This window comes from Daucus carota, chromosome 3, assembly GCF_001625215.2.
Source record: "Daucus carota subsp. sativus chromosome 3, DH1 v3.0, whole genome shotgun sequence".
Lineage (NCBI taxonomy): Eukaryota > Viridiplantae > Streptophyta > Magnoliopsida > Apiales > Apiaceae > Daucus > Daucus carota.
In genome coordinates, this window is record NC_030383.2 from 39,697,707 (window position 1) to 39,712,722 (window position 15,016).

Genomic DNA, 15,016 nt, shown 5'->3' on the forward strand with positions numbered 1-15,016 from the left:
GCTTGTGAGATTGCATTCAACCATATGCAACTGAATGCAACCTCATATGCAACTGCAACTCCTGATTTCAAGTTCCAGTTCTCAAATGTCATTTTCGACCTCATCCTTGGAATCCATATATATATATATATATATATATATATATATATATATATATATATATATATGGGTTTGTTCAAATACAAACCAACTTTATCATAAAAACCTAAAAACTAATTTCAAAACTAAACAAATATCCCCCCAAACTCTTAAAAACTAACAATATCACCCCCCTAACTTTGCCATCAACTTCCCCAAACTAACACTTTCCACCCCGCCACATCACCACGCCACGTCAGCACAGGGGGTCCCCCACTGCTTACGTGGCACTGCCACGTCAGCTGCCACGTCAGCACAGGGTCACCCCACTGCTGACGTGGCAGTGCCACGTCATCTGCCACGTCATCACCTGCTGACACTTTCCACCCCGCCACGTCATCTGCCACGTCAGCACTGGGATCCCCCCGCTGCTGACGTGGCAGCTGACGTGGCAGATGATGTCAGCAGTGCCCCCCCCCCCCGAAAATTAAAAAAAATGAAAAAAAATGGATTGGAGTGCTCATAGCAAAAATGGAAGTGGAAATAGTGGTTTTTAGGTTTGTATGGGAGTGAGGTTTGTAGTGGAATAAGCCCCTATATATATATATATATATATATATATATATATATATATATATATAGGCAAGTGATCAAATAGAAACCAATGTTATTCTAGAAACTAGAAACTACTCTTTCAATCACTGTTTATAACTACAGAAATCACTAGTTTCTATGCTGTTAATCACTATTTTATACAGTAAAATTATCAATTTTTATTTTTAATAATTGAGAAAGTTTACATGTGATTGATATTGATGGTCGATTATTGATGATCAATTATAGTTGTAGAAGGTCCATAATAGTAGAAAATGACAGGATGAGGTGTGCAGTGATGGTAGATAGTCATTAGTAGTGACAAGTTTTGATGACAAACGGTAATAGGCTAATCATGGTTGTAGGTGACGGCGGCAGTAGTGGAAGGGGTTGATAATGATGCTAGGAGTTTCATCAATGTAGTATGATTGAAGAAAATGATGATATACTATGTATGTGTATTTATATATCTGTATTTTTCAGATTTTGCATATATAAAATAGTGATTTCTCATATACAAAATGAGTGATTCTTGTAGTTAAGAACAGTGATGAAAAACTGGCCAGGGACTAGTTTCCAGTTTCTAGGCTAATTTAGTTTCTAGTGGAGTAGGCCCCTATATATATATATATGGATTCCAAGGATGAGGTCGAAAATGACATTTGAGAACTGGAACTTGAAATCAGGCATTCAGTTGCATGTGGTTGCATTCAGTTGCAGAACGGACGGGTAGTATTTTTGCAATTTAGAAATTTAGTGTAGTAAAAGTGCAAATAGCTATTCTTGAGAAAAGTAAATTTGCAAAAATTTACTTTTTCCTATATATTTATGAAAAAACCCCTTGATTCTAATATAATACTTTTTTTAATTAGTTAATCCGCTGATTTTGGTATTATAATAAGATATATAATTTATAAAAGTAAAAATGAAAAAAGATAATTACCGAAGTAGTATAGATCAGGAGAAAATGCTGAGAAGACGGTGAAAGCATTGTAGTCTTAACCGAAGACTCCTTATTTTTGTTTCAAAACCATCATCATCATCTCTCATCATCTCCGATCGTATTGGTTTACTCTCATAATACTCTAATTTTCAGGTAATTAAATATACACACTTATGCTATAATCATCTCTTTTGTGTTATAATATGCGATGTCTGTGATTATTAGTTGAAGCGTGGATGAAGAAGAAACGAAGCCTGGAGGAAGTTTATAATGCCACTCCGGAAATTAAACAGGCAGATCCTTGTTCACAGCTTTAATTTATTTTTTTCAAGTGTTTTAAGTATATGATGATTTTTAGTAATCTACACATTGTTTGATATTGTGCGCCAAATATGTAATGTTGTTTGTTTTGATTCCGATCACCTGTGGTAATTACCTAATGCTAGGGCCAGGAAATATTTAGTTTGTTTAGGGGAAGTTTTGACCGATAATGTTGTGATTCTTTTTCGTTGTACTTTGCTTGTTGCATGCGCTGTGCTGATTAAGGATGTTGCAATTTGATACAAGCCGCTATTTTTACGACTCACGGTGGCTTTGGAATTTAGTACTTTTGGATGATAGAGGCCCGGGTGGTTGTGCTGTGCTTCCACTTACATGTCGATGTGACGTATTATTTCTCTGTTGTTTCTTCTAGGTATCATCTCAAGTTTATAAAGGTGTTGGTAGGTCTGGCTGGAGTCAAAAGTCTGAAGCAAGAGTTGGATCGGGGACCTGTAATATGTGCTCGGCTCCTTGCTCATCGTGCTCTCACAGTGACCAACCAATTATTAGGGTAAAGCAAATCATGGAAAATTCTCCGGAGAAACCTGTAGAGAAAATGTCTCCAGTTCTGTAGAAGTAGCTCCAACTTTTAAGAGCAGGAAATGTGAAACTGGACTGCATAGTGCAAGTGAAGCAAGCACTGTAATCTCTATGAACTCTAGTTATGATTCATTTTATGAAAATGCAGAGAGTAAGTTTACCATACGGAATGTTGAGCTGCCGTCAACGTTATCGGGAGTGTCTACGCCAGAGAATCAGGATAAAATAAAACTACATAAATTGAAGTCAGTTAGGCTTCAAAACAATTTGAAGGACTTAAGAAATTTTCAAGGGAATGAGGATAATGTTTCATGCACCAGTGGAGCTGATGGACTGACAACAGTGTCCAGTGCTAATAGTGCAACTGTCGGAACCAACACACGACCGACATATGTACCTTCTACCAATAGTTTAGTGTCCAAAGATGATGTTAAATCTGTTCCATCAGATCCTGCTCAATGCCTACAGAAACTTGATGTAGAGGGAACAATAATTTTCACCAGAAGTATATGTAATGATATAACTACTCAGGAAGTGTGCTGTCCCGTAAGTTTTCCAGATGACCTCTATGATTCAAGACTGTTGGAGTATAATCTGCCAGAGCACATAGACGAGGCTGCTGGTTCAGTGAGTGTACAAAGTAGTAATCCTAATACTCCCAAGGAGAAGTCCAGTAAAATATATTTTCGCACCCCACTGCCCGACTGCCCTAACGAGTATATAAATCCGTCTGTGACAAGCAAACTGGTATCTAATACTCTTTGCAGAAAGGAATCTACTTTTTGCATTTCTAGTAATCCTCAGGATATGAAACTAGGTATTGTTGTTGTGAAACCTATGCCTCAAATGCAACATTGCGTAAAGCTTGAAGCTAATTGTTCTATCACTGCAGGTCTTGCAACTGAAGCTTTGAGCTCTTTACAGCACACTAATGAAGTTGAGAAGGTTGGAGAGTTGCTGGTTTTACCTGTTGCCAAGAAAACTTTTACTCAGTCTCTCCCAATTGAAGCCTTGAACTCTACAGAGCAAAATCATGTGAATAATGAGTCTGATATTGAGGAAGATGATGTAAGTATAAAGACTAATATAGGTTATATCCAGCTAGCCATATTTTGAACTCAGTCCTTGTGATTATCTTTAAACTACCCATAAGTGGCTACATTCACGTCTGTTCGATAGTCGTTAGTGCCCGGCATGTGTATGAATTTAGTCTGTGTGCTATTACTGGATTTTATGAAAAATCAACAGCAGTAAGTAGAGAATTCCTATTCTGTTTTATTCATATTAATATATTACAGCTGTTCTTAATGTTGATGTGCTCTTGAGGATTTAATTACTCGAAGCTTCGACACATTTAAGCTGAACTTCATCGGAATTCTAAGTTTGACTTTCATTATTTTGGTTTCTCTCTGTATTTCTACATATGAATACATGTGTGTATTGCATTTTTATGTACAAATATTTTGTATTTTCTATTGCACTCGTATTTGGTATTATATCACATAATTGGTTGATGCTATTAACGTTTATTATTGCCAGCAAGTGTGTGATACATGCGGAGACATAGGGAGGGACAATTTACTTGTTGTATGTTTCCGGTGCAGTGATGGAGCAGAGCACACGTGAGCTATAACTCATGCTTTTAATTTAGTTTGCTTTCGTAAAGCTTTATTTTGCTGCTTCTTATTTTTTTCAGTTTACTAGCATTAAAGTAAAACTGAAACTGTCCTTAGATATTGCATGTCAAGAATGCTTGATAAAGTTCCAGAAGGTGGCTGGTTGTGTCAAGAATGCAAGATGGAGGAAAGGAACAGTCAGAAGAATGATAACTATGATGAAGTGGGCAGTGTAGCCCATCATTTTTCTGTTCGAAATGCTAAAATTTCTCATCTTTGTAAAAAGTCAGGTGGAAAAGATACATCTTCTGAGACTAATAAAAGCAATAAAAATGGTTCAAAGGCAAAAGTGCCTCATAAAAGAAATGAAGACAATGTTGATGTTTCTTCTGCAGTAAACGAACAGGCTCTTGAACCAACTGTCAGGTCACTGAAGAAACATAGTCTAGATAAAGTTGGCGTACATCGTCGTAGTAGGTCAGTCAGAAGCATTGTTAGGGGTGACTCTAAGACTGTGCATAAGCTTCATTCTGTTGCTTTCTCGTTTGCTGATACTAAAGGAACAGAGGCTCCTGAATTAGGTACCCAACTACCAACACTCAGGGTGATGCTTTCTTATTTTATGTACTGTTATGCTTTATCTGATTTTCTTTGTAATATTAACAAAACCAGTCATCTCACAGGTTCCCTGATAAAGTCTAAATCATTTAGTACTACACATACAAAGTCAGAATTTAAGCTTCTAGATGAAGTTTTCTGTAATAAGAAATCAATGCCAAATCCTGCTGTGCCTCGTATAAAGGAAGGGTCAAGCAGAGTGATGGGAAAATCAGTGTCATCTAAATCATTTGATTCAGACCATTTAAGAAATGATGAATCTAATTCTGAAATGTTATCTCCAAAATTTTCTCATGCTCGGGACTTAGCAGGGTTCAAACATGCAAAGGAACAGAATTTCGTGAAGAGGAAGAGCTCTTTAGCCCAAGAATCAACAAATTTAGCTGAAAAAGTCCAGGGAAGTTCTATTAGTCACCCCAGGCAGTGTAGTACAGCTGGAACAAAAAGCGACTCCTGTCAGAAATGTGAAGATGTGGAAGTACTTGCTTCTGATGTGCTTACTGCAGGAAATTCGAAGGAGGTGAAAGATAATTGTAACAAACCACAATCTGAAATTGACGCAGCTCAACTAAAGAAGACTGGAATTTACAGAAATGATAGAGTTCTAGATGTTTCTACCTTAAACAGTAAGTGTGAAGTTTTGGCACACTATCAACTATCAATCTCATGTAACTCACGTAACTTAGTTGCTGACGACAAGGTATTAAATGCCAACTGTAGCAAGCAGCCAATTTCTAAATCCTCCGAGGCAGTCAATTCTCGTATAGTTGATAGTTTGCCTAATTCCCCTATTGACCGGATTCCTAATGTGAAAGATTTGCCCAACCAAGCTTTCAAAGTAACTTCTTCTCTCTTGACGAATACAGCTTTCCCGGAGTATGAATATGTTTGGCAGTATGTTCTTTTCCCTCTGGTATGCGGATTTTTAGTTCAACTTGTACTTGTATGTGATGTAATTATTTTTTTGTTTAATTTGATTGTGGATGCAGAGGTTGTTTTGAGGTATATAAAAGAGAAAAGTTGCCAGATCTTTATGATGGACTTCAAGCTCATTTATCATCTTGTGCATCGCCTAGAGTTATTGAAACAATGAAAACTTTTCCTCACAAAGTTCTTTTGAATGAAGTCCCGCGGTTGAGTACTTGGCCAATTCAATTTGTGGAAACCGGAGTTACAGAGGATCACATTGGAATTTATTTCTTTGCTAGAGATTATGAGAGGTAACATTTGTATCTATTTCTCCCCCTCCATCTCTTGGTTCCATTCATCTATTGTGCTTACAAACTCTGTATATTGTTTTCTCATGAAAGTGTATTGTTTACTGTATTGGAACTTATTGTGCACAGCTATATAAAATGCTACAAAAATGTGGTAGAGAGGATGATGAAATATGACCTAGCTTTGAAAGGAAACTTGGATGGTGCTGAGATTCTGATATTCCCGTCCAACCAGCTTCCTGAGAATTCTCAGTGTAAGAACATACTACCTTTCATTATCCTTGGCTCTTGCTATGTATTAGTACTACCTTATAATAAAATGCAAATTTTTGATTAAATAATGTCACAATTAAATATTTAATATATTTTATAAAATTTTATAATTAAATTTAAGCAATACAATGAAGTAAAATATGACTCAATTTAAATATATTTAAATAGATATTAAGTACTGGATAATATTCTGGCGAATCCAAAATTATAGTGGTCGAGACTTAGCAAGTCTCAATTCTCAACCAGTATAATTTTATAATCTTATAAAGGATCAGTCGTAGCTAATAGCTTATGATGTTTATATTGTGATTAGCTAACTTATACAGGACAAACATAATAATGGATTTCTGAGATAAGAATACTATAAGATATTGGGTGTATATACCACAGAAAACCACCCCCTAAGGGTTTCTTAACCACAGAAGGGATAAAGGTAATGGATCACTATCCAATAAGAGAATATTAGTATAATAATCATTATATATTAACCACGTCTATTATGATGTGGGGATTTCATAACTTGTCCAGGGAAGAAAACCCAAATATAATAGTCCGAGTCCTAATAAATATGGACTAAGACCTAAACAAGTGTAAATAAGCTACAAACTTATTAAATTACTAGCCCCCCTTATAAAGCATATAAATAAATACCTTTATTTCCCTATAAACTAAATATATTTAACTCATTAGTAAGATATACAAACACAATTTCATCGCTGTTCCCCATCATTCTCCCTGGTCAGAAAAAACTCGGCAACGACTTTTGTAAAAGAAAGAATTCTGGATCCGTATGAATTCAGAAGTTAAAGTTAAAAAGAGCAAATGTTTAATTAATCAAAGTTACCTGGGCTGGATCATCAACTTTTGAGTATCAAGGACTGATTTGGGAATTCATGAAACTTCAGGGACTGGATTGCAATATTCAGAAACATGAAGATGCCTAATTGTAGTTTTTAAAAATATGTGAAAAAATTTATCACCTGAGCCTCAACTCTGAAATACAATTATGCATGCTGCAGAGAAACGCAGTGGTCAAACCTCATCTCCCTCCCTCCCTCTCTCTCTCTCTCCTTCTCCCTCCCCCCTCCCTCCCTCCCTCCTTATAATTGATTTTTTGGGGGGGCTGAACACTACTCCGGCCATACTAAGTGTTGTTTTGAGATGAATAGATTTCCTGGCATGAATAGTGAGCCTTTTTTTTATTTTTAAATTTTGATCCTAGATCTCCCAACAAGTTAATAAATTAGCGGAGAACCTTTAATCTCTTGATAGGTTCAAATTGAATGTATAATATAAAAAACAGTTACAGATGTAAAACATATAAATAAATAGTGCATGGAGTTACATTCATCCTCAAAGCAACAAATATCATCTAGTAGCATCTCAATGACAAAACCTATGTGCATGATATAAAACACCAAACACAGTTGGTAGGAGCTTTTTTTTTCGAATTAAGAAGTTAAAAAGGCCACAACTTTATCATTCAAATTTACTGGGGCTGGCTTGTTGACTTCCTAAGATCGAGGACTGATTTGGAAAATTCTGAAGGTGCCTACCTGCAGTTTCACAAAAGTATGCAACATTTTGGGTTACCTCAACCTCAATTCAAAAATAAAAATATTCCTGCCGAGGAGAAACTATGTGGCTTGACCTCAATTCTTCACCTCTTTCTCTCTTTTCACCTTTGTTTTTGCATAATCCCAGGTTTCCCAACAAGTTAAAAATAAGCGGAGAACATAAGGCCATCCCCAGTAATAACTCCAGTTTAGATCAACTTTATCTCTAAAGTTTGGCATTTGTTGCTTCATATAACTATTTTATCTATAGTTAACCTATTCTATATGAATTGGGACATTTGGCAGCTGCAGATTGGTTGCTTCAGATAAATAGTAGTGCTTCAAAGTTAAAGCTCAATACTAGGTTTCTTCATATATGAAGATAGAGATAGAACCTGTTGGAGATGATATTGAGGGGTTTTAACTTCATATATGAAGAAAGAGATAGAACCCGTTGGAGGATTCTTCATAAATCTTTACTTTGAAGCCATCATCGGAGATGCCCTAAGTTCTTGACACACACACACACACACACACACTAGTGATAGCGAGAAGGAAATAGTTTTGCAAGTAAAAGTAGTGTTTTGATTGTATTCAATCTACAATCCATGCATTCTAATGGGGACAAATCATTAGTTTAACCAAAAGTACCAACCGCTAAGATTATAGATTAGGATATATAGGACAAAAATAAATTGAATATGTAATTAGTAATAAAACTTATAGAAAATTTGAACTTATAACTAAACTTGCAAATCTTAGTATAGGTAGAATCAATTTATGGCTGTAATAGGATTGTAATGTAGTAGACAAGTATCTTTGTGGAATATGGACTTGTAAATAACACACACACATATACATATATTATATTTCTTAATATTCATCAAATTATTGATGAGTTGATAAGTATTTTTTTCAAAAAAAAAAAATATATGGCCTTTTGTAAGTAAAATAATGAGTATGGATTATGAAAACAGTTATTGTGATTGGTAAGTAGTACATGTATAATACAATTTTCTTCTCATTCAATTACACATTTCAAACCTTTTTTTTGGTACTATTTAAAAAGCCATCTTTTCACAAAGCAATTATGTATAAACAGTGTTTTAAAAGTTGGCGATTAATCAGGATTAATCGCCGATTAATCGTTGTTCGGTCAGCCACCGTCTCGATTAAGCGTTAAACGGTGAAAAAATCGTTTTTTATCAAAATCGGGATTAATCGGTCAAAAGACGGGATTAATCGGAAAAAATGGTCAAAAATAGGTGAATTTAAAAAAAAATAAAAATTTAAAATTAAAATAAAATTAAAATTAATTTCTAATAAAATAAAAGGCATGAAAATGAAAAATAACAGAAGTTAAATTTGTTTTTATTACCTCTCACTCTTTCAATATTAGCCCCTAAACTCTAATTACAAAAATCTACAATATTTTCCTTCGCAGATTCAATCAAATTCAAGTTTATATATGAGATGACTGGACTTGTATGTGTATATAAAGACATATTTTGTGTTATAAAAAATCATTACTCTTTTGATTTTATAAGACTATAAATTTATAGTATATATAATTATATTAATATATATATATATATAATTTTAAAAATAATATTAAATTGATTACGATTAATGATCCGATTAATCACTCAGATTAATCCCCGATTATCCGATTAATCGCTAGACGGCGCCTTCACCTACTAAGTACGATTCCCGCTTTTTACAACACTGTGTATAAATTAGCAAAAAGAAAAAAAAAATTCCATATCTTAACTTGGCCCCAAAGACCAACCAATCCATATTATGATTGCTTAAAATATTTGTTTTGATGAAGTTTATATTTTATATTGTCAATTTAACCTGGCCTAATAAAACAATAGTCCATATTTGTATAATTTTAATTTTAACCTGACCCATATGACCGACGACCAATTACCAAACTTTTTTGGATATCTGGGTTTTAGTATAGTATTGATTATTCTTAACTTACTATAATCGAATTTGCAAATTTTATATTTAATTCCAAAAAGTTATAAACAAAACATTAACTTGTAATCCTAATAGGATCCAAATGTTAATAGAATATATTTATTATGTATGTAGTTTAAATATTATGTTAACCTCAAACTGAGACCAGTACTATAATGTTGAAAGGGTGTTTCCACTATTAATATAGTTTATAGATTGATGTCCTTGCACTTGCTATGAAGTCCAGGCACCTGGATTTGGATCAAATATTATAGTAATAAACACCATGTATGTAGACAAAATATCTTTGCTTCAAGTTAAATGATCAAAGTGGAAATTGTACCTGAGACTGTAGTATAGAGCCTTCTGTTTTAAGTGCAAAGTCTGCTGCATCTGTTTTCTACAATTCTCTACTAAATTGGTGTAATACAAACAAATATCGAAGTACCATCAAAATTAAGTTTGAACCATGATTCAAATCAATGTTATTAATTATCTTGACAAATTGACAGGTTGGAATATGATGTTCTTTCTCTGGGGTGTCTTCAAGGGGAAGACGGTTGATTGTCAGCGACAAGTGACTGGGCCTTGGATGAAAGTTTCTGGTCCAGATTTGCCTACAGCTATCATGTCTTCGCCAGAGAATATAATTTCACATGTACCTATAGACAAAGAAGAACTTGTGTCTCACATGGATGTGGTGTCTGATTCCTTAGCACATTTGCTTCCTCTCTTACCAGCTAAGACATGTTGTGGAACTAATCCTTCGCCTGCTTTTCCAAAGGTTACATGCCCAAATTTGATTGTAGAGCAGCCAGAATACATTTTGGAATGGAATCTGTTGCCTAGTAATCCAAAATGTCCACCGCAATCATGGCCAGAAGTCAGATCAACACCCGTGGGCAAGACTGTAGGAATTACTGGAAGTTTGTTTCCTTTAGACCTGTTTCCCGTAAAGAATCTCCATGTAGGTGACAGTTCTATTTTGTACAATAGGGAGGAGCTCCAACAAGAAAGGGTCCCTAATCTCGAGCTGGCTTTGGGTGAAGTAATATCAATGAAAGAAAGTAGACATGATCAATCTCTTGTTAGGGAAGAAACAAAAGCAGAAGATGTAACTGCTGCTCTTTCCCTTTTCAGGTGAGGATCACCGCACAACCTCTTCTGAGAACGAAGCAGCACCTGTATGTAGACGCAATATGAGCTTCTCCTTATGTATGTAAATACCAGATGGCTGTGGCAGTTGTATAGAAGGATCATGCATCAGACCCAGTTATGTTCATAGACCAGATATAATTATCACTAGAGTTTTACAGGTGTTTTTTCTTCAATCTCATGTGTTACCCATGTCATCAATTTGCTAGTGGATATAATAAACTAGCTATCTGTATGTGAACGAGGATGAAATCTATTGCCTCGATGGGTTTTTGGACAAAGCTACAAACGTCTCAAGGTCTTGCAGGGTTTTGCAGGATCCAGTACAGTACTGCCTAATAGAAGTGACTTTTTTTACCTTTGCCTGACTTAAGTCATGATTCATCGCTTAAAATTTTGTGCTCTTGAGTAGTTATGACGAGATGGTATAATTGGAATTTCCTTGTAAAGTTAGCAGTTGTTTTTGTTTAGATTTCATCAATCATATTTTATATCTTGCGGCGGAATGCTGACATAAAGGTTGTGTTTACTTGGATGGAATGATGAGAAAATGAAATGAAAAATAATAAAGATTTTTTATGAAGAAATAATAATGTACGAGAAAATAATGACTAAATATTGGTAATCTAAATTTAAAGATGGTATTTTTTTTTATGATAAAAGATGGTAAGAATATATGATGGAGTAGTTGAACGAATGGATTGATCGCAGGAATGAAAATTATTGGATTCTTAATTCAAATAGTTTGGAATGAATTGATTTAGGAATATAAGTTATATACAAATTCTTTGCTCACCCCAGTTTTGAACGAAACACCGGTTGCTAACTATATATATATATACAGGCTAGTGATCAAATACAAACCAACCCTTAAAAAAAACTAAAAACCAATACAATTTAGTGATATTGTCAATACAATTTAGTATTATTCTCTTTTTGATTTTAGTGATTTGTGTTGCAAAAATTGGTGAAAACTTCCAGAAAATGATGAAAACCTGCATATCTATTCTTATACTTGATTCTGGTGGTGGAGATAGCGGAGGTGGATGTGGAGATGAATGTTGTGGACGTAGAAGGGGTTAATGAGCAACGGATTCGATTTATTAGTTGGTGTTGCAAACCCATGAATTATTGTATAGTCATAGAATATTCATAACTAGTGTTGCTGCAACTGCAAATAACCAGAGCTTTGATGACATATTTAAATTCGTCTGTGAATCATGAAACTCGTGTACATGAGATATATAACCTCCAGATCTATTTATTGATGGTAAATCGGCTTCTGGACATGGATGGTGGGGGTGGTGTCATGGTGATGTTGTTAATTGAAAATAGATGGATATAATAAGAGGACGGTGGAGGTAGGGACGGCGGGCGCGGACATGGAGTTGCTGGAAGTGAAGGTAGAGTTGGAAAATATGGCGGTGGAGGTGGGGGCGGCGGGCGCGGACATGGAGTTGCTGGAATGGAAAAGATGGTGGTGGAGGTGGGGTAGTTGTATAATTTAGTGATATTCCTTTTAGAATTTAGTGATATTCCAGTCGTGTTTTAGTTTCTAGAATAAGAGGGTTGTAGTAGAATAAGACTCTACATATATATATACAGGCACTTGCTCAAATGAGAACTTTCTTAAAATGAGAACCGTGAGAACTTTTTTAATTTATCAATATCTCATTCATTTGAAGGGCCCCGCCAGGGGCACCTTCATAAAAAAATGTATATAATTAAGGTCTCCACCTAGCTAGTCGAAAAAAAAAATTAAAAAAAATCACTGATGACGTGGCAGTGGACTTTTGTTTTTTGAATTTTTTTTTTGACTAGCTAGGAAGAGACTAGTTTTATATACATTTTTTACATTGGGTACCCACTAGTTTGATATTTAGATTAGCCAAAATATGATAAATTAAGGAAGTTCTCACGGTTCTCATTTTAAGAAGTTCTCACTGGAGTAACCCTCTATATATATATATATATATATATATATATATATATATATATATATATATATATATATATATATATATATATATCACGTTGCCTGTTGCTAACTGAATGTGCTTTACCTGCACCATAGTGTATATGTTAATCAAAGACATAATGCATTCACTTCTAATATTTTAGTTCAGCATTGATGCACAATCACAAGTGATATTAACATATTATCATTGCAAAAAATCTCTAATTGAGCATACAATTTGTTGTTTTCTCTTTTAACATTACAATCTAAGAGGCAGGTGATCTATTTTGATAACGATAAACCGTGTCAGTCATGCAACTCCCACCATCCATGACCAGGTTCGGATCAAGACAAATGGGATATTGACTTGGCAAAGTGTTGCAGCATTAAGTATATACGACCTGCCAAAGAATTTTAACAGTTCTTTCTTGTTCATAAATGTAGCAGCCACTCTTGAACATGTCCAATAAGCTTAACGAACTTAATAAGTACGTGGGTCGACCAAACTCTAGCTGCAACATAGTGTCCAAGCCAAAAGGCAGCTGAAACTTCCTAGGCATCATTAGAAGATGAACAAAGCATGTAGCAGGTTTTATGGGCAAAATAAGATGTAAAGTTAAAAAGGATATTATTTTAGTGATGTGACTCAATTTAAACCTTTTATATGTTGTTTGTAATTTAGAGTATATAAGGAATCGCTCTATGCCGAGGATCAAGGGCTCACTTCTCTTCTTTCTGCTATACGAATAAATAATTTGATTTTGATTTTATAACTAATCTAAATATTAATCTAATAAAAATTATTTTAAAAGTAATTAAATAAAAATGTTGGAAAGCATGAAGATCAACCCCTAAATGACACAATTCTGAATTCTTTGATATGTTAAAGAAAGATACTTATAAAGAACTTGTCATGGACTGCATAGACACAAAATCCGCTATTCGCATAATCTCATGGACCACATAAAAAGCTAAAACGAATTACACACTTATACAATTAATCCCAAGGACCACATAGAAAGATTAATTGACTTTGAAGATATAACAATCACATAACATATTGGGATGTCCGCATACCCTAGTTAATTCAAGCATCTTTACAAGCATTGACGTATATATAAGCAGAATCAAAACATATCTCCATAACTCAAAACTATATAATTATAATAAGGTTCAGGGTTACAAAACAGCCCTCCAACAATAGAGGTTTAGCCAACCATAATCAACATAATACAAGTAAGAACCACGAAGAGATTATGATACAACGCAAAGCATAGAAGTTGAAGAATTATCCCTATGTTGTTGAACTTGCAATCTCCAAGCACAAGTTCCTTCTCCTCCTCCTCTTGGCTTCTCCTCTTGGTGGCTCTCTCATGGCCCTAAATCTCAAATATTGTTGAAGTAATGCCCAAAATAACAGAGTTGGAAAAAATGGCCACAAATACCAGTTAGAGACGCTTAGCGTTTTCAATTTTGGGATGAAAACGCTAGATAGTGTGGCGTTTTGCTGGAACAGCAAAACGCTACACCGTGTAGCGTCTATTAGGGTTAACCTAATTAGACACTACACGATGTAGCGTTCTAATTAGGGTTAACCTAATTGATGCTTTCTGTTAGGGTAACCTAACAGAACGCTACATCATCTAGCGTTTTTGGTAAATAACCAAGACGCTAGACGATGTAGTGTTACTAAATGGTATTTGGGGGTCATTTTTCTGAATCTGCGTATTTAGGGCATTAATGATGAATATACGGGTATTCAGGGTCAACACCCTCCCGATAATATGCATGTAATATCTTATCTAGTAATAACCTAATATAAAGTGTTTAATTCCAATAGTAACATACAAAGAAATTCCAAAACTAAATAGGTTTCCAAAGTCAAAATTTGTAGTTGACTTCCTCCTTTGTTCCTAGGCTGTTTAGTTGGCTTTTTGGTACTCGGGCTCAATAAGAATAACAGAAAATTAAAATATCTTTGTGTGGGCTGTTGAATCGCCCAAATCCGACTTCTAGAACTCAGGATATGGCCCAAACAATAATTATTGCACGGTGAGCCAACAAATCTGAATTTTCTTCTAATTTATCCTAAATCCTTTCCAATTCAGAATTCCTTGCTCCGTACAATAAAATATTAAATCTAGTCAATAAATATCAAAATAAGTGCAAATCATAACTAATAT

At 34.7% G+C, this 15,016-nt stretch overlaps 1 protein-coding gene across 3 annotated transcripts; it reads left to right on the forward strand.

Moving 5' to 3' along the window:
- The first annotated feature begins 1,614 nt into the window (after positions 1-1,614).
- LOC108215441 (ASI1-immunoprecipitated protein 2) lies at positions 1,615-11,340 on the forward strand. 3 transcript variants are annotated; one of them, XM_064088789.1, is made up of 10 exons: positions 1,615-1,768; positions 1,841-1,908; positions 2,162-3,293; positions 3,369-3,544; positions 4,016-4,098; positions 4,210-4,673; positions 4,776-5,604; positions 5,700-5,930; positions 6,057-6,181; positions 10,234-11,340. In XM_064088789.1, the coding sequence occupies exons 3-10, from the start codon at positions 2,588-2,590 to the stop codon at positions 10,863-10,865; spliced, it is 3,246 nt and encodes a 1,081-aa protein (XP_063944859.1). In that variant the 5' UTR covers positions 1,615-1,768; positions 1,841-1,908; positions 2,162-2,587; the 3' UTR covers positions 10,866-11,340. The 3 variants fall into 3 exon arrangements, with proteins under 3 accessions (XP_063944859.1, XP_063944858.1, XP_017243435.1); XM_064088788.1 differs by having other exon boundaries at positions 2,310-3,293; XM_017387946.2 differs by having other exon boundaries at positions 2,310-3,293; positions 5,022-5,604.
- The last annotated feature ends 3,676 nt before the right edge of the window (positions 11,341-15,016 follow it).